Source organism: Telmatherina bonti (assembly GCF_933228915.1).
Source record: "Telmatherina bonti genome assembly, chromosome: 17".
In the NCBI taxonomy this organism is placed as follows: domain Eukaryota; kingdom Metazoa; phylum Chordata; class Actinopteri; order Atheriniformes; family Telmatherinidae; genus Telmatherina; species Telmatherina bonti.
In genome coordinates this window covers 13,835,318-13,856,516 of record NC_136615.1, presented here as the reverse complement: position 1 = coordinate 13,856,516, position 21,199 = coordinate 13,835,318, and the positions used below count along the sequence as shown (strand labels likewise).

Below are 21,199 nucleotides of genomic sequence, written 5' to 3'. Positions count from 1 at the left end.
GCTGTACCTCATGTGTAAAATAGCTATGAAAAGATCCTTTTGGTTGAATCTTCTTGCTCCTCTTTAAATCCCAAACAAGTGTATTCTTTGGATCTATTTCCAGAATTCAGGGCCACACATTGAAAACCATTGGTTGAGAAGAACATCTGGTGCAATGACCTAGAAGCACACGACAAATGGTCTTGCTGACATACAAAGAGACTAAATTAACACAGGAAACAAACCTCTTTTGGTTCTAACATTGTTGGAGGACTCTGAAGATCTTTCATGTGTATAAGCCTCAGACCTTCACAGCTCCAGCTGGACTTTTATATTTACTGAAAGGTGGAGTATTCAAGCCCTACAAGATCCCCTGACAGCAATAGTCCAGCTAATAAATGCTGGATAACATAAAGTGCACTTACCTGTCCCAAAGAAAAAACAACTCAGCTTTCATTCCCCTCAGTTTCCTCTTTTCCTTCAATAAAAATGACAGCATACTGTTGTCTGTAAGCTAACTCAGTCTTCGCCAGCTTCACAAGTATACTGCAAATATTTGGTGACTCAGAACTGAATGCTCCTCCTTTGTATTGTGCATTATCTACATGCCCTTGCGGTGGTTTGCTGAGACTTTCTAATGCTGAAACTTTAAAGAGTCACAAAAAAAAAACAGTTCCGGTGAAAACCAGCTCAGAGGATGTCTGTAATATCCCTCAAATATTGTTCCCCATTCTTGGAGCACTGAAAAATTCTTTTCATCTTATCTGAATAGACAGCAACAGAAACAAAGATTCATACTTTGGACAAATCTTTCTTATGGTCCACTCAGCATTGAACAATGAATCACATCTATCAGGGTGTCTAATGACCCTCTGATGGCTCTGGATTATGAATGTGTGTGTGTGAGTGTGACTTCCTTTGGACTCATGAATTATTGCGATATGTTTTCCTCACCCAGTTCCACAAGCATGCGATGAGATTTGTCTCCTATTTATAAAGATAATCTGTTCAAACCCCCAACTTTTCTCATTAGTCTCTTTTTACATCCTGTGAAGCAGCACTTCATTTTAGGCGCCCCTCCTCCCTCATGCCTCTGCTACAAAAGTGTTTCATTCTCCTGAATTTTTTTTCCCTGATGACTGTGTTGGTACTTTAAAATGAGCCTTTTTAGATAATCAGCTTTTCAGAAGCAGAAAACAGACATCTTCATCTTGTAAAAAACTGTTCGTTTGCATACAATTAAAAAAAAAAAATCTTACATCCTATTCAAACCCTATTTTCCCCCTAAGAAATACTTTTTAAAAGTAAAGGTCGTGACTCAGGTTTCTGTCTTTCTGTAGAAGTATCTTCCTCCTCCCTGCTCCCTTCATTAACTGCATCAGTTTTATTCAAATGATCTCATAAATTTAATGGTGTAATTAAAAGTATTGTCTTGACTGAATCCAAGTTCTTGTTCAGTGAAAAAACACATTTATATTCAGGCTCTGCCAGTACAAGAAATGAGGTGGTGCAGTGAATCTTTAACTTGATGTTTCTCTGACTGACGTGACCCTTTACAAGACCTGAACCACCTCTCAAATCCATTAATTCTTTAGTCTCTCTCTCTCTCTCTAAAAAGGACTGATTTCAGATAGTCCACAAATTGGTAAATCCACATTTTTTTTTATGATTTTTCATTTTCTTTTAATTGATAACAACTGGGATCTCTTGATAATGATCCACAAGTAGCTACAGAAGAAATCTGGCAGTTGCCATCTTGAGTTGTTCAGGCATATGATGTTCACAAAACATCAACAGGTATATCTTTCCCATCATTATCTTCTCTTTATGGCAAGAACGCCAAATTGGATTAAAGCATCTGCTTAGGTTAGTATGAAATGATCCAAACAGGTGATGCTACCTGTTAAAAAAATAACACTTCACTGAGGATGCCTTTCTGGACAGTTTTTTCAGCAAAGTAGCCCCTAACCTCATAATGTTTCTGTGGTTGAGGACACATTAAAACTTTGCCCTGTCATGATTCATTCAAATTTGTAAGAGAAAAAATACTTTCAAATTTCAAATATATAAAATGATCAAACAAAAGAACAAACAAAAATCACCCAAACACATTTCCAACATGCTAAATAATCAGTGACTAAAATCATGCCACCTGCCAGAGAATTGTGTGTTCTGATTGACTCCCAAAGGTGAACATCTGTACCAACACCTAAATAGTCCCATGAAAATATCACACTAATAGTGTGTTAACTGTAAAAATGTCCTTTCCTGTCATTTCATTCATTCATTCAATCATTTTCTGACACACTTAATCTGATTAGGAGTTGTGGGGAAGCTGGAGCGTAGCCCAGCAATCATTGGGCAAAAGGCAGGTACACCCTGGACAGGTCGCCAGTCCATCATAGATCTCCTGTCGTTTTTACTCCTCTAAACTTTTCCAGAACGGGACCTGTTTGTGAATATTGGTTGTAGTTTCTCTCTTCATCAGTATAACTGTGATGCTTCAACCATATTTCCAGTTGTTGTGCTGACAAGTGATTGACAGGTGAAGTCACCTGGTGTGCACCAGAACGTGTACAAAATCCCAGTATGTAGGTGATCTGTGCTTAAAACTGAGCACAGAACATAAACTTTCATTTATATACTTACATTTATATTTAATTGAAATATTTATAACAAGATTATAAAATTGTAGATGAAGACAATTTTTGTTAGTTTTCTATTTTCTGATGTATGACGTACAATGTCTCCAAAAACCCCAAGAGGTACATGTAACCCCATTTGAGAAACTGTAGTAAAAGGACAAGTTTGGACACACTTTTCCATCAAATCCAATGGCAAAGTGTGTCCAAACTTGTGCTTTGAACTTTAAACTTTTGCTTGGGAGTGTATCTGTTCATAATTATCATTCATTTAAAAGACTACTTTTCTTGTTTTAAAGAAATATAATCTATTGTGTGAGGAAAACAGCAGTAAAGATTTATTTAACAAAAAGGTCTAATAACCAACAATAACAAGCCATATAGCCTGTTGTCATGACTAGAACTTATGCTTTTGGTTGTTGAGTAAAAGAAAAAAACATCTACCTCAGGTAATGAATATATCCATAACCGTTTGTGTCTCTGTGATGTATGTTTGCAGCCTCTGGCTGTGAAGAGGGGCTTTGAATTTTTTTTAGAGCCCAGAAAACATTATGGAGGCATCACTAAAAAATGACATGTCACCTTTGAGACTTCGCAAAAGTCTTGTCAGTGTCACATCAGTAACTCTTTCCAAATGTATCTTTTGTCACTGTTTTTAAAAAACAGTAAAAAGAAAAACAAAACAAAACAAAAAAAGACAATCCTTCTGTTCAAGTGACGTTCCTCATATCCAGTGAAGTAACTCATCAGAGCTGAAAATGATTTTTTTTCAAAACAATTTAAAAATAAGTTTGAAATGATGAAACGAGACAAAACAAGAGGGATGGCTGTGTCCATTTGCATTTTCAGTTTATTTGACTGAATAAATGTTACTCAAAGCATGAACCAGCAGGTTCATCAGACGTTTCTTCCACATAAAATGATCTAATGATTCCGGGTCTGCTTTGGTGCTACAGCTGCTAATTTTTCATGAAAAAGAGTTGCTGTATTCCATATCAGGGTGAGAAGTAGAAGAAATAGCTTCTGCTGGAGGATCTGAGCAATTCAGTGACAAAAGGACAAAATAAAGGAGTTGACAGAAAATAGAAGGCAGGATCGAATCAAGCATGGAGAGAAACATTTTAATGGGAGGTTCAAACTGGGGGGATTAATGTTTATATATTAAAAGATTTCTTTTCGTGATGCTCATATTCCAGTCGAAAACTTCCACTCCAGTAATGATTACAGGCATCATTTTGTCTCACTTTTCCATCTTTTGACAGATGAATTTGTTCAAAATGTATTTGTTGCCTGATTAAAAAACATTTTGCTTTAGTTTCGGTGACTTACTGGGATAAAAACAGATATGGTACATCTAAAAATCCCTTCCACAAAATCACCTTTGACTGTTCAGATTTCTGTTGCAGATATTCATGCAAATTGCATCATTTTTTTTCCAACAATACCTCATCACAGCAAAGCCTTCGTTTAAGTAATACTTATTGATTCCCAACGAAAAGGAAGCAGTTTCCAAACAACTGTAAAATTGGTACATTTAGCTGGATTCAAAACTTGTGAAATCATGACATGCTATTTTGCATAACATTCAGTGTTACCTTTCCTCAGAACAAAGAAAGAAAATGACAAAAAAAAAAAACAAAAACAAAACTTTAGGTCTGAAAACATATTAAATAATGACAGACATTACAGAAAAATAATAAATTAGGATGATTGCATTTATTATTATTCATTCATTTCTTCCATATAGCATTTATTCCTATTTGGGGTGTGGGAAAGTGGGAGCCTATCCCAACAAACATTAGATGAGATGTGGCGTACACCCTGGACAGGTGGTGAGTCCACTACAGTTTAGGGTTTGGGTTAGCCATCCTTGCTCACATTCATTCCTAGACAGAAGTTAGAGAGATCAGTTAACCTAACTTGCATGGGTTTGGATTACGAGAGGAAGCTGGAGAGCCCGGAGATAACCCAGGACATGCAAGGAGAGCATACAGAAAGGTCACTGTTCAAGCAACCTTCTAGCTGTGAGGCTACCGTGCATCTGTATCACTGCTTTAGTGTTGTTTTATTCTGCCAAACAAGGGAAAAAACTGGGGACCCTGTAAAGAGATGCTACACTTCTCCTTTAATTACTGGCACGATACCAGTTACAATGTTGAACACTGAAAATACGTTCTTTGAAATTACTGAGCACCATAACATGAAAACTAACCTTATTATTGTCGACGGATTTCCAGAAAACTGACAGGTTTTGATCAAATCGTATTCATGCTTAATGAGGTGATAACATCACGGTGAGAACCAGACCAAATCTAGGTTTGCAGAGCAGTGAAAATTTGCCAATTTTACCTGTAATATAAATAAAAAATTTTTAAAAAAGCAGAACTTTGGATAATTTCTCGCGCCAGGTGCATGAACCAAGTCCAACAACATTTTGTGTCATACACACAGCAAAGCACAAACCAACCTCAGCATTCATCCCTCATTGTGGCTTGTAGGCATCCTCTGGTTTATAGATTCCCTCTATGCAATCTTTTTGGCACATACACTTGGTTTTGATATGCTGATCTATATAAACCCCTCAGCTGCCAACTCTTTTTTTTTTTAACATCTTCACTCTCCATGGAACACAAACTCACTTATATTGGCAAAGTTCATCTGGGTTCTCTGAAAGCTTAACTATTCCCAACAGGACCGAAAGCATCCTCTGCTTCAATGGGAAATTCAGGGAACTTATTTGAAGTTTGGCTTGTGCTGTGATTGTAAATGAGGTTGCAATTATTTCATCATGCAAACCCCTTTTCTTCAGTTTTAACTTGAATGATTCCACTTGTTGCAATGTGAGAGCGGATCTGTTTTTCAGTCTTGGCACGCGTCAGTGTGGGCAACTGGGGCACACAAAATTATTATACTTATTAGTCTGAAAATAATCTCGTTTATGCAAACTGTAGCTTCAATCAGGTTTAACACAGAAACATCTGGCAGAGATTTTGTGCAGCAGATGATAATTAAATGTGGGTTGTTAGCTCGTGCAGGTGCGGTGCTGTGAAATAGCAAACGAGACATGATGTAGTGTTTTTTTTTCATTAAAATATAGACTATAAAAAGCCGCGGCAAGAACCAGACAAAATTCACACTGTTAAATACAAATCACAACATATTAATGCCAAGTGAAGTGCAAATATTTGCATATGTTTTCATGATCTCAAAAGCTGTGTCAGGCATGCTGCACCAATCCCCCTGAAGTGATTTGTGCATTTCTTTTTTTTTTTTTTTTTTTTCCAAACCTTTGGTCTGTGAAATGTCTGAGATTTATTTTGCTCCTTGTTATGAGCCTGTTTAATCTGTGCACACTGCTTAAAGCAAGCTCACATTCAGAGCCAGTGTGCGATTGCTGGATAGCAAAGCAAATAAAAGGGACGAGGACGGCAACTCTTGAGCTGTATTTTTCTGACAGTTCACGAGGCAGTGCGAGGCTTAGTGTTTAAAATGTGGAGATGTTTTGGTTGGTGGAGATACACTTATTTGGTGTCCTTGAAGTGGGAAGAGAGGCATAGCAGTAGTGTCAGAGAACATCTTTGATGTTAAGGATTTGCGCTTGTCTTGCTTGCACATACCATGTCAGGCTCTGCGCCTTTTCTTGTGGATTTACTCACTTTTTTCTGTCAATTTAAAACAGCCTTTTTAGACAGTAATTTTTGTTAAGGACTTTGGAAGGTAAATTGTTTTCCATCCCAGTAATCTTTGCTCAGCGCGTGTGAACGACTGCCATCATGAACCCTGACGTGCAAAAAGGAGTATGGATGAAGATGTAGGCTTCGGTGTATGTCAGGGAGCGGCTGGTAATTACCCCCCCTCCTCCGCCACTAACTGATCACTGCCAGTTTCCGCTTGGCTCTTGACTTATGAGCTCTGAACCAACTCCCACACTGGGCAGCACTTTAACTTGGATCACAACAACATCTTAATGAATGCATTACATCCTCTCCATCCAATTTAACACTTCCTGGCATCGGCTCTTGGCAGTTTCCTTTTATGTTTGTAGCTTTTCCTCTGATTTTGAACCTGGATTGTTTTCAACACAATCATTGCTCTGATGACTGAAAACGTAGCTTTTATGGTTAAACTAAAGCCAAAAATGAACAGTGAACATTGTGTCATCAGAAATTTGCCATGTGCTTCCGTAAAGTGCTAGCCTTCTTCTGCCTGTGGAGAAACTTTTAGGGATACACGGAATAACGCTATGGGGAGAGTCAGTCACTGCGGGGAGGGGAAAAAAAAAAAAAAAAGAGTAAAAAAAAGTGAGATGGCAGTGAAGTAACTCTTCCCCTTGATGTTGCCTCTCTGCTTGAACTTTCACAGAATGGCAGCGAACTCTGAAGTCTGTCTGATTCTCTGTGACAAACAGCAGCTTCTTGTTCTCTGGTTTACTTTTCTTGTCCTCCTCCTCCTCTTCCTCCTCCTCTCAAACTAAAAACCCCAAGAAAATAAATCTTGGTGTATAAAGTTTTTAATAATTCAAGTTCATGCAAATTTGCTTCTTTTCATTACTGCATGCAGAGAAATCGCACCAAGTGCCCCCCACAGATTTTTAAACCTGATTAAGGCCGGCTGACATGGGCTGATGCATGCAGTGTTCACTAAAATATCAATTATTGAATGAATATTGTGATAATGTAATGACTTTAATGACTCCGTCTGTACTCTGTCTCCTGTTATCTCTCAGCAGTCATGAATTTCATTTTCAAATGGTAATGACACTCATCTGTACTTAGCTGCTAAACTGACTGAAAATGATTCCTAAACTACAGCTGCATTTATCCCTGTGATGGATGTTCCGCTTTTCTTCATGAAAGCAAAACTGGGATATTAATCTACATATGTAATTGTGGGATTCAGCTTGAGTTTAAACTAAATAAAATTTTAAATTGATTAAACAAACTGAGATTTCCCTCACCACTGAAATACAATCCTATTTCCAGAGCGGTTGTGATATGGTGGAGAATGTAAAAAAAAAAAAGCAAAGTGCTGTTCGCAACGAGTACCTTGCAGGAGCCTCAGAAGCTCCACTGTCTTCTCCAATCCGCCAGGACGAAGCATGACTGATCAAGCTTTCTGTGCTGCAGAACCACACGTCTGGAATTCCCTTCAGATTGTTTTTTTAAATATAAAATAAAATAAAATAAAATAAAATAAAATAAAATAAAATAAAATAAAATAAAATAAAACAAATAAAATAAAATAAAATATTATCATTGTTATTATTATTATTATTATTATCATTATTACCCGTGACAACTCCATCCAATTGTTTTACCTGACCCTTTACCTGACAATTAGATGCTAATATGTCTATCAAATTCAATTGACATTTGTCCCTGCCCCCTAAACCCCTCAGGAACAAGCATTGCATGCGTCTGTGCTCTGGAAACTTGTAAGGAAGTCTGAAGAAAAGAGTTTGGATGTTTCAATTGTGTATTTTCAAAAAATAGATTTCTTGCCCCATTTTTCCAGGATCTCCTATTCTACGTTTAACCTAATTATTTGCATCATGTTCCTCCAGTTACTGTACCACACATTTACAGCTGTTTGTTGCCCTAAACTGCTACCATCTAATTTGAGATGTGCTACAATTGATATTTATTGAACTGTTAAATGTTTCATTTCCCACATCCAACATGTCTCTATGTTCCTTTTGCGAGAACATATTGACTTGTGAGATTTGCAAATTGTTGTATTTCATGATTATTTATATATTACACAGCATCCCGACTGTTTTGTAATTTGGCTTGTAGAAAAATCTGACATCAACATTTAAAACTGTGTTTTAAAATTGAAACGCTTACCATAATTACTAAAATGCTTGTGTAAGTGTTTTGGGTTAATAAGCAAATCAATACACAACATTGTGCCGCAGCACAAAAGAAAGAAAATATTGGCTTCATCAGTTTTTAAGATGATCATTGACTTAAAGGCACATTTTGGGGAATACCATTTTATTATCCTGTTAGTGGATGAGATAACTGATCCTTCTATAAAGCAAGCAAGCTTGTTCCAGGAGTCAGTTTGAGATACTTTGCTATGAAGAAAAACCTAACCTTTATTTATTACATAGTAGAGTGTGTCAAGAACAAGATAACATAAGAATGATCAATTGAAATCAAAACCATTAACCCATGGAGGTCTGGTATTAGAATCATACTAAAAATACAAGTAGAAAGATCACATCACAAGCTGACCCACCTTCTGTGGAAACCCAACCCCGTTGGTCAGACAGTTTGAACAAAAATAGGAACATTAGTAGCTTGCTGGTGGTCATTTTGTAGGGCTCTGGCAGTGCTCTTCCTGTTCTTTTAACAAAACAGCAGACAGCAGTCCTGTTGTTGGGTTGCTGTCCTCCTATTCCCACTCCACATCTCTCCTTTACTGGTGTGTCTCCTGGTATCTCCATGCTATCAACACTGTGTTGGGAGACACAGCAAACCTTCTTGCCCCAGTGATGTCCAGATGAACACACAAGAAACTTGTCCCCGATCCAGTATCAATCTGTGGGCAGAACAAGGATGTGATCACCTCTGCTCCATGGCCAGACTAAAGCTGCCACTGGCTGATCCCGCCGTGGTTTACAGTCAGATATCATTGTCTATAAATGAAGAGTTTGGACAAAATATTCAACAAGTTAAAAGTGTAACATTTTGTAGACTTGTGCTGCCAGTTAAAATACTTAAAATGACACTTTAACTTCACGCCTGTTCAATACTGGCCAGGGATATTTGTTACTTCTTTTTCCACTGTTGTGAATTGAAATGCAAATAAACTCATTTATCATTACAAGAGCTTGAGTTTACAACAGTAATGTGTGCACCTATTATTTTATTTAGTCATCAACTGAAATCCATTTCAATCAAAAAAATGTTGCTTTTTGGTTTTTTTATGTACTGTATGTATGTACAGACAGACAGACAGACAGACAGACAGACAGACAGATAGACAGATAGATAGATAGATAGATAGATAGATAGGCTGTGACAAAATGCTTTTGTCCCGATTTGATTCAATTTAAATTGACATTCTCACAATTCTTCGACATTGCTGATTTTTGTTGATTAAAAACAAAAAACAAATGTGTGAAACTTTTTTTTGCTCGTCATTTTTCTTGATTTCAATTAGGAAAAAACAACACAGTAGCCAGATCATCATTCCGCTGCTAAAATGCCCAAGAAAACGAGTAAAAAGATCAATAAAAACAATAAAAATGACAAAAATTTCGTAATGAATTATGTTTATTTGAAATAAAATAATCCCCCCCCCCCCCCCCCCAGATTTTTAAAATCTGGATTTTAAAAAAAATCCAGATTTTCAATTTTTTGATTCGATTTCCCCACCCCTAATAGGTCGAGCTACTAAGTGGCAGATTTAAACTCTAACATCCTCAGACCCAAAGGAAACTATGATTGTATCATACATCTGAAGTGTCTTCCTGCAGTTTTCACTTTGTGTGTCTAGAAATATTCACTACAGCATCTTTCAAGAAAAGTGAACAACAAAAAGACTTCAAGCAACAAACCAAAAAGTTTGCAGGTGCCATCATTCGTATATAATTTAGTTTTGTCACTAAAAACGCCCTCAGTGTTCAGTCCCCGCTGCTTTCATGACAAAGATGTCTGAAGAAGCGACTCTGACATCAGATCTCGATTTACTCCAGGTCTCCACCCAATGTATTATTTAGAACAACAGCCTTTTAACCCTAGGCCAGCTAGATTCCTGGAGTTTTAGCAGACGAATACTCAGAACTCACACTCACTGTGGAGCATGTTGAAGAAATGAATCACTGAAGTGACAGGATGGCAGCGAGTCTCGTCCTCCAATTGCATCGGCAGCTGCACACGAGTGTCTCTACATTTTCTTCAACAGGCCTGCTGAAAGTACTACGCTTGTCGGGGAGGCGCTGTTAAAACAATGTAGAAGTTGAAGATATGACTTGCATTCATGACCTTGTTAGTGTTCAAACACATAAAACAGGCTAACTTCATCCTGCAGAGAAACACACCGTAACACAGGACTGTCATTGTGAGTTCAGTTTACTAAAGGCTGTGTGTAGTGACAAACAATACAAAAGAAAAGCAACACAAATAGCAAAGACACGTTCCAGACACAGACTTTATTTAGCTCCTTTTTCCATTTTATACATTGCTCTGATAGAAGCACCTTTTTCCATTTCCAGTGTGCAATATTGTACACCATTGCACAGTTGTCCACTAATATTGTTATAAATTGAGGAGGATTACCATTTCAAGTATATCTCATGGAGTAATGTTTGCTGTGCAAAGGCCTAAGATACTCAAAACATATTTAGAAAAATTATAAGTAGGTGTTGATTAGTGACAGGGACTTGTTATTTCATTCTTTATCAGATTCAGCATTTTTAAATACAGTACAGAGTTTGGTTTTTTTTTTTTTTACCATCACTGAGAAGAGTAATTAAGTGATATCTAGTCAGACACAATCTGTGTCATTATTTATATCTCCAGGAGCCAGACTGTTTACCCGTCCATGACCTGTAGACAACAGGTGCAGTGGCACAGCGAGATTGCAAAATGGACAGGCCACAAAAAAACAGAGATAGACACAGTAAGAATCCCCAAAACAGGTTGTGTGCTGCTGAAGCCTGAACCCGAACCCTGACAAAGCCAAGATGACTAATTGTTAATTAATCTGTACTGATGGAAAAAGAGCTCAAGTGTAAATGAAGGCGTTGGTCTGAGGGAGCACTCAGACTCACCGTTTAACCTCACAAAGAAAAAAAATCTGCATTATTCTAAACTTGACGGAGCGTTCAGCGGTACAAAACGCCAGGTTTCTGATTCACGGTGAAACTGAAGTTTGGATTTTAGTTAAAACAAGAGTGGAACAAAGGAAAAACACTGAGGTGGAAAAGGAGGATCAGGCATGAATCACAGGAGACAGAGGAGAGCTGTGAGGGGTTTTAGCTGAATGGTGTGTGTGTGTGTCATGGCGGTAAAAGGAATTGTATCCGAAGGCATAAGGTAGACGGAGGTAAAATATGAAAAGATACATCTGACTTTTTGAAGTTGAACGAAATAATGACCGATGCTTTATTTAAAAAAAAAAAAAAAAAAAAAAAAAAATCCTCCTGGACTTTTCTGATGTTGGGCTGATTTATCAAAAGTGTAATCTTCATCATTTCTGGTTTCTAGGCTTTCCCTGCTGCCGTGGCCTGAGGGCAAGACTGAGGCAGGTTTGAGGCAATGTCCCTGAGACTGTCTCTCTCCTCCCTGATCTCCTGTATGTCCTGCTCGATGAGGGACAGACGGCTCTGCTGGTCTTTAGCAGCCGAATGCAGCTTCTGGATCTTTGAGCTCAGTGTTGGGCTCTCCACACTCCCTCGCAGCATGCTCAGGCGACGTGCTGTCTCATTCAGGATTCGATCAAATCGCTCCAGTGGCACGCTCCCATCTGGTCGCAACATGCGAGAGAGGGGACAGATGGAGAAAGAAGAAACCACAGAACGGGAGAGACTTAAAAAGGTCTGATTTTCAAACTGTTGTTCATTCCTTTCTGTTCTGCATTGGTGATATAAACCGTGTTTCAGTCTGCACAGTGACCTAATTACAATGATTTGGTCATTATCCTTTCAGGCATATTAAGACATTAACCATAAAGTGCAAAGTCATGGCCTTTCTAGCTAATTCTGCTGAGCAAGTTGTACATTATATCATACATAAAACAGTTTCAATTACAAAGACGTACAACTCCATGCTTGTTATAGATAACTGAACTATTCTAATGCCACTAAATCTATCCACATTTGTCTTTGTGACCGACAGTTATTCTTGTTTTACTGTCTGGATGAAAACCTGGGAAATATTTCCATGTTAAATGGGGCATTAAAAAGCCCCACACTCTTTAGTGATGTGACATTCAGGGTAAAATGAAGATTAATTGCTTTCAAAGACTGTAGTAGCTATGGTGACAATCATCAAGGGACGGACTTACCAATCTTGCTGATTAGTTCAGTTAGTGTAAGAGAGTAAGTCTCCAGTTGAAGCTTAGCTGCTTCCATGACTTCTTTTATGCTGGTCAGGGATACTTCAGGCTGGAAGGAAAAAAAAAAAGAGTAGATCAGTCTTTAAAGCTGCACAGAGGAGGAATGATCAATATGCATAGATTTTACTTCTCAGATGTAGCTGAGTTAAAGAGCAAGTTGGAGGTAGAATTTGCCATTACATAAATACTTCATATTTCTTGGAAATGATAAACTGGAAAACTGCTAAGAAGGGAAATCTGAAATTCAGATGAGAAAGAAGGCATTTTAAATCATGTTTTTTTAAAAACATTATTTCAAAACGTGTCATGTCTGTCCCAGTGAACTGAGCCGAAGTCTGATTCTGGATGTTTTTTTTTTGTTAAATGCTTGTGTAGATTCTCAGTCAGCAATGTCACACTGACCCAATAAAATTTAACAGAATGCAGCTGCACTTTTTAAAGGTACTTTTAGATGCTTGGCTATTTTTTTTTTCTTCAAGGCATCGAAATTCCTTAAGAGTAATGTTATAATTTGCAACCAAAGTTTGATCGCTCGTCGCCATTGTCCCGAGCTCCCTGCTGCCTATGAGTTATGGCTATGGTGGCTCTGGCTGCCATGTTCTGGGTGGGTGCATGGTTGTTCCTGTGGTAGGCTGGTTGGGTTTCATGCCCAACGGTGACTGCTGGATGTCTGGGTTTTCTTTGGTCCTTTCTATTGGGTTCTGGTCCTTGGAGGAGGCGCTCTTCCATTTGCAAAATCCCACTCATTGTGAATGCAGTTCATTCCTTATATTGTGGGCTCACACACATGTAATAACACACATGCTTATACAGACTTCGTATTGTCTTGCACGTTTAAGTGCCAAATACTACAGGTGAGCTTTTATATACTTGTTGCTAGTGTTGTTGTCTTCTTACAGGTGATCCAGATGATTCTCTGCTCAGTTTTCTTACAAAGGCCATAAGATGTTTGCTGGTAAGGTTCTTTAGATGTGCAGCAGCTGGTTGTCTGATTTTCTGTTTTGGTGGTAAAGTATCATTTAAAGCACTTTGTGCTAATTTTTCGAAGAAAGGTGTTTCATTATTGAAAAAAATATTTGATTTAATTCTGTCTTTTATATTTTTTTTTCCTTTTCTAAAAATATAAATAATATTGGATTAGACATATAGAGCACTTTTCAAGGCACCCAAAGCACTTTACAATGAATTTATCATTCATTCACTCCACACACATACTTGGTATGATCCTCATGTAGCCACAGCTGCCATGGGGCAGACTGCCGGAAACGTGGCTGACAATCTGTGCCAAAGGCCTCTCTGAATACCATCGAATATTCATACATCATCAGCGCCAATACTGTAGATAAGGTGAGCGATCTTGCCCAAGGACACAACGACACAATTGACAGGGGAAGCTGGGTTTAAATCACCAATTATCTGGTCATCGGATGAGCTGCTCTGCAAATGACCTGCTACCAATGGCCAACCAATAACTGCTGTTTGTAGCCTAATTTCCTTCATGTTCATTTCGCTCACTTAGGCAAAGAAAAGCACCATTCTGCTGGCCATAATGCTACACAGGACGAAGTTAACAAACAAAAATAAACAGACAAATAAAACTTTGGTCACTCATAAATGCTCCCATCTATTTGCGACCCCTCCCATCACAGATTGAGTACTATTGCCATTGCTAGAATTATTACTCATACACTTATCAGGTGCAACGTTAAAATTGCAAATTTATACATTTTTTATGACTTTTTTTTACCTAGTCACCACAGCTGTGACCAGTCTGTGTGTCAGTCAAGATAGCACATATTTCTTTGTTAAATTCACTGAATCTGTTGGTGTTTGGTTACTTTCCATTTTGTAGCAGATATGTGTCATTGTAGTATGCAGACAGACATATCTTTCATCTGTAGTAACTTAAAAAGTACCTCTGAGACGATCTGGGAGTTTGCTTCTTCAGTTAGCAGCTCCTGCTCAGACAGCTGCTGTAAAGCAGAATCTATATGGGTGTTGAGATGAGCAGATGCAGTCCTGGTATGTTTGGCCTGGGTCAGAATCGTTTTGGATTCCTGCACAGACACACAAAAAGAGGATCAAACACATCCATAAAAAGCTGGAAAACAAGTGGCAACAGACTGCTGGAAATAAGCTGATTATTTACAGCAGAAGACCCAGAGTTGACAACAATGCTAGCAGATCTTTCCTCTAAGCTACAGCCTATCTGAGTTCTCAAACATGCTCATGGTGACAATGCTAACATGATAATAGTGTTGACTCTGCCTTCTTCTTCTTTAATTAGCACTCATGCACAGCAGAGGCTAAATGAAGTGTGCAACAATCAGTACTTACACTTTCATTCTTAAAAAAGTTTCAGTTTTAGAAGATGACGACTGGGTGAAAATTTAGAGAGCAACAGCTCACAAACATTTTATCACATGCTAATTACAAACCAGCTTTCATGCATGCTAAAAATTACGAGTTTGGAAAAAAGTACATTTTTTAACTCAACTTTTCAAACCTTATTTGTCTCACATCACAATAAAGGTGCCATGAAGGCTTGCAGTGCTATTGTTCTCTATAGCTCAGAATAACCAATCGCTCCCATGAAGACCAAGGAACTCCAAACAAGACAGGGACAAAGTTGTTGGCAAGCAAAAATCAGGGTTTGGTTATTTAGAAATATCCAAATCTTTTTTGATCCTTAGGCGCACCACTAAAATCAACTAGAAAGAACATATGGTACCACAACAAACTTGCTAAGAGAGGGCTGGCCACCAAAACTCACGAACCCGGCAAGGAAGGCATTCATCAGAGGGGCAACACAGAGACCAAAGATAACCCTGCAGGAGCTGCAGAGTTACACAGCACAGGCCAGAGCCATACACTCTATCAAGGAAAACCCAACACATCTCATCATCTCAGGAACATTATGTGAAACATGGTGGTGGCAGCATCATGCTGTGGGGATATTTTTCAGAAACATGGACTGGGAAACTGGTCTTAATTGAGGGAAAGATGGACGGTGTTAATTACTGGGATATTCTCAAGTAAAAACTGTGCTAGTCTGTAAGTTAACGGAGACTAGGAAGGAGGTTCAGCTTCCACCAGGACAGTGACTGTAAGCATACTGCTTGCGTCACACAGCTTTCTGGATAAAAAAAGTTCTACAGTGCGGTTTCTCAGCCTCGGGTCACTGTTGGGCAGTAGCGGACCCCAGAAATGCACATGACAAATGTCACTGTGTCATCGAACAAGTCAGGAACGCAAATTTTTAAGGGCAAATGTCTAAATGTATTAGAATAGTCTAGTTAAAGCCCAGACCTCAATCCAGCTGAGAACCTGAGGCCTAACTTAGACTGCTGATCACAAGCGCAAACCATCGAACCTGAAGAAACTGGAGTAGTTTCCATTTAAGGAATGGGTAAAAATCCTGGTAGCAAGATGTGGCAAGCTCATGGAAACTTTTAAAAAAATGACCTGCAGCTTTGATGGCACTGTATATTAACTCGTCAACAAGAACTTTTTGCAGTTCAATAAAATCTTAAGCATTTAAGCTAATACGCCTTGCAGCTAAACACAAACACTGCATTTTAAATGCATGTAGGAGAGCATTCTGGTTCACTCTACAATCTGTAAAATTAAGACGTAGAGGTGAAAAGCCAGGTAAAGCCAAGTAAAACTAATTGAAATTCTGTTTTGGCAGATAAATGAGTGATAATGTTAAGATGTAAATACCTTGGCAACATCATGTGCAGCTTGCTCTGATTCCTTTGTGGTGTTGCTTGATAGGCTGGAGTTTTCCACAACTGACTGTAGTGTCCTTTCAATCTGTAAGATCCTCTTTCTAATTTCAGGCAGGACCTTTTCCTGCAGGGGTTTCTCTTTCTTCATCGCAGCCTTGGTCTGGGCCTGCTGATGGGGCCACCCTGCCACCATGTCTGGAATGAAGATATAAGAAAGATGGGGTCAAAGTTATGACAAACATTAATCGGCGTGATGTAAGTCGCTCATCGTCTATTGGTGGAATTTTACTATTGCTACTGATCCTCTGCACTTTTTGACTTACTACAATATATTATCAATGACAGTCCAAGCAGACAAAATCTCCCAAGAATCACGTTTTTTGTCATAATGTTTGATATTTCCATCATGAAATAAGAAAATTAAAATTCTCCAAACATCCTACATCATCACAGTTTCTAAGCGATTGCTCAATATATGACAACTAGGTCAGACTATTATAATAGTGGAGACATATTTATTATAGTAATATTAGAGTCAGCAGCGCTTTTGACTTTTTCATTTCAGCACTTGACATTTTAATTTAAGTGAAATAATTGTTGGACATGAAGTAAAAAAAAAAGAAAAAAGAAAAACATGAAACAGATAGGTAAAGGCTTACTTTTAAGTTGTCTGTGCAGGGCGATGGCTTCGGATTCTACCTCTTTCCCCGTCACCACAGATGATAAAGTATCAACCTTTGCCTCTTGAGACTGAGCATGCAGCTTCAGAAAAGCAGAATGAAAAATGATATTGGGAGCCACAAATGTATTCAAGGCTTGCAACCATCCTAATCAAAAGCTTTAATGTAGCATAGTGTTTTGAGAGGACAGCACAAAGTCAATTCTAAACCTAACGGCCACACCTCTGGGTCTGCAATGCTGAATTTGTAAGCTTTATTAGTGCTAGCAACAATCCCCCCCATAATAGTGCAAACATGCTGTCAATAATTAATAACACTATTGCATTAACCTTCTGCAAAATCTCAGTTTAACATGACAGCAGTTGCTGTGTAGCACATATTAAATAGCTTATCCATATAATTATTATTTAGATTGTCTGCAAGGAAGAATAAATATATTCGGTAACCAATGATAGCTCCTTTTAAACTTGATAAATAGCAGCATTTTAGTGAGTATTCTCATGTAGGAACAATCTGATTTTGATAAAATGTTTAGTAAATATTACAGAATTATAAGGTGAAATTAATTTCAAAACTCGACCGCCAAATCCATTTTTTTTTTCAAAGAAGTTGAATAGAAGTGGGACACTAACATTTCTTAAACCCTTTTTAAAATGGAAAACTCAATTGTTTCATCATGCTGAAAGATTGATAAGTAACTTTTAAAGACTACTATACAAAGTTGGATTACGTTACATTGCATGCAACAAAGTGTTGCAAATTACTTGATGAGTTTTTCTTTTTAAACTTTTTTACTCTGCACAAACAAAATTCAATTAAATATAGATTGCAGTATATCCCAGTGTATGTTAGATTACATAAAACACCCAGCAGAGCCTGCAGCTTTTCTCTGTGTTGCAGCTCTTCTGTGGTCCTTGAGCATTTGTCTCATAGTCGGCTGAGCGTGAGGACCAGTGTTACTGGCCCAGCCCGGAGGTTGGAGGTTTTATCTACCTCACTATAGCAGGAAAGAGGCACTGGTTGGATTTTATCCAAGTCTTGCTCATGAGTTATTTATATAAGAAGTTCAAATTTGTGGATACATTGAAGCTGGTGAATTGCAGTTTGTGATTCAAAGAGGAAGGCAGCTATATGGTGCTTTCTCCTTGCATGTAAATTTATCTGGGGTATATTATCTAGAATTGAGGAGAGAACTTTGAGCTTTTGATTCCTGAATTTACAATGGAGACCTTTACAAAAAACACTCATTTATCAGACAGTGTATCCTAAGTCTGGTCTAAAGTCTGCTGTATGATTGACAGAGACCTAAACATGCTGCTAGCAGGTCTAACAAGCTGTTGCATAAAGCATTGGAAGAGCATTACCTTACTGATGTTATCCACTCTGTCCAAGTTTTCACTGACTGTATGTATCACAGGCTCCATCTCCTCGCTGATCTTACTGATGAGATTTTCTTTCTTGTGAATTTGCTGGTCCAGCTCCGCTGTCTGTTGCAGAAGCTTCTCACTCCACTAAACAAGAAGCAGCAAAACACAGAGGTAGGCATTTAATTGGAACAAGCCTTCAGTGCTTTCTGTCACTTTTGTAAAACCTTCATGTGGCCACTCACAAAGGACACGTTAGCTTATAGCAGTGTCTTTTTTTCCCTCCCTACAATACATATTGTCTGCTTAGAGATGCAGCAGTGTTTAATCACGCCCCTCTGGAACAAAACGCATCCTATGAGCAGCAGACTGTGCCAAAATCTCCTCTGCTGTGTCTACACAGTGAGCATCTCTGCTTGCCAAATGCTAAATCAAGAGGAAAACTTGAATTACTGTCATGCGGTACTTTGCCTCCACCCAGTTAAGTTGCAATTCACACACAAGCTTCAATCTGTTGCTGAGTTTTTACAGAAACACGGTCAGATCACCATCACATTATGACTCTGATGACTTCTTACAATACATACACAAAGTCTGTATTTGAATTAAACATGAAAAAAGAAGGCATTTTTCATTAGATTCAAATATGGACAAAAATAAAAAAGAAATACATTTTTTAAATAAAAAAAAAAATTATAACAAATATACAAATCTAAAAATGAAAATCAAAACAAGACATTTGTTCGAGCACACTGTAATTGTATTATGTAAAGTAAAGCAGATTATCACTATACTCATGTAGACATTTGTGCTCTTAAGATGTCACTGTGACAGACAGATGTACAGACAGACAACCTCATTATGTCCACAGCTGTCACCAACACAGAGGCATAATGAAATACAAATAATGCCCCCTTTATTCTTCTCTTATTCCTTTATTCACTTATGAGCCAAGTTAAATGAAGCAGAGTGGTTTGCATCTACATCTGAATGTGTTCAGCTATATGAGAAGAACTGGTCACTTATTGGTCAACTGTGCAATGCTTCATATCCTACTTATAGGCTGTGTAGACTGACCTCCTTTGTATGATTGTTCTGCTGTGTTTGTTCAGCCCCTGATGATGCACTGACATATGTCAGAGCCAGTTGATGTAAGGATGATGTGATGTTACTCAGGGCAAGCTCTAAACCAGCATTTTCTTCCATCAAAGCCAGTTGTTGGGCTGCAGTGTCGTTCAGCTGCACAGTGAGATTCTTCTTCTGCTCCTGCATTTCTGTTATCCTGACATGACAGAAGTAACAAAAAAGGAAAAGAAACTGTTGTAAAACATAAAACAGAAGCAACTTGAAGAAAAGTATGAGTATAAAAAGCAGAATTAAAAAAAAAAAAAAAAAATCAGGATGCCCAGTATTCATCTAACTTATTAAAATGTGATCCTTATGAGAGATGTTATGCTGAAGAAATAATAGTGCCTCGCACATGCCGGAGGTTATTTAGCAATTTCATGGCAATAGTTTGGGTTTGACAGAGTTAAAATGGATCACAGTGTACCACATTGACATAAATATGAGTCATGGAACATGGTAATGTAGCTGGTTATGCATGAGCGAAGAGAAGTAAAGAGATAGTGACACTGCAAAAAAGTATGATGAATTCATAAAAGGTGTTAGGCCCGGTTCAGTAGATGTTAGATTGCCATTTTGATAAACTCCAAAGCTGTAATGATATCCAATCTGTTTTCATCAACAGAGCAGGCTCTTAAAAAAAGAAAAAAAATCACAGAGCTTGTCACTTCTTTTTTGAACCTTGAATGCATTTATAGGACATACAGCTTCTCTTGGCACTCAAAACCTTTGTCTTTGCCATTTTAACTTCTTTTTAGGGTAATTAAAATGCTGAATTTGGGGATTTAAAGCTAATATATGACTGCACATGGCAAACAATAAATAATTGCAAACTCAGCTGACAGATTGTCAGAGTATGACAAAATATTTGACAAAAATAGAATGTTTACAAGCTAAAAGAGTTCAAAACTGCCATGTTAACATGTCAATCCATCCATCCATCCATCTTCTGCCGCTTATCCGGGGTCGGGTCGCGGGGGCAGCAGCCTAAGCAGGGAAGCCCAAACTTCCCTCTCCCCAGCCACATTTGCCAACTCTGTGGAGGGGATCCCGATGCGTTCCCAGGCCAGCCGAGAGATGTAATCCCTCCAGCGTGTCCTGGGTCTTCCCCGGGGTCTCCTCCCAGAGGGACGTGCCTGGAACACCTCACCAGGGAGGCGTCCAGGAGGCATCCTGACCAGATGCCCGAGCCACCTCAACTGGTTCCTCTCGATGCGAAGGAGCAGCGGCTCTACTCTGAGCCCCTCCCGGATGACCGAGCTCCTCACCCTATCTCTAAGGGAGAGCCCGGCCACCCTGCGGAGGAAACTCATTTCAGCCGCCTGTATACGAGATCTCGTTCTTTCGGTCACGACCCACAGCTCATGACCATAGGTGAGGGTAGGAACGTAGATCGACTGGTAAATCGAGAGCTTCACCTTCTGGCTCAGCTCCTTCTTCACCATGACAGACCGGCGCAGAGTCCGCATTACTGCAGACGCCGCACCGATCCGTCTGTCGATCTCGCGCTCCATCCTTCCCTCACTCGTGAACAAGACCCCGAGATATTTAAACTCCTCCACTTGAGGCAGGACCTGACCCCCGACCCGGAGAGGGCAATCCACCCTATT

The 21,199-nt window shown here is 38.7% G+C and overlaps 1 protein-coding gene across 1 annotated transcript in view; it reads right to left on the bottom strand.

The window, feature by feature from the left end:
• Nucleotides 1-11,835: 11,835 nt before the first annotated feature.
• Nucleotides 11,836-21,199, bottom strand: part of lamc3 (laminin, gamma 3) — a gene marked incomplete at both ends in the record, with an annotated part of 136,163 nt that continues 126,799 nt past the window's right edge. Inside the window, 7 exons of the mRNA XM_079257021.1 lie at nt 11,836-12,098; nt 12,639-12,738; nt 14,606-14,746; nt 16,413-16,615; nt 17,080-17,182; nt 18,465-18,611; nt 19,542-19,746. Coding sequence (XP_079113147.1) covers nt 11,836-12,098; nt 12,639-12,738; nt 14,606-14,746; nt 16,413-16,615; nt 17,080-17,182; nt 18,465-18,611; nt 19,542-19,746 — 1,162 coding nt within the window. The remainder of the gene's footprint in view (nt 12,099-12,638; nt 12,739-14,605; nt 14,747-16,412; nt 16,616-17,079; nt 17,183-18,464; nt 18,612-19,541; nt 19,747-21,199) is intronic.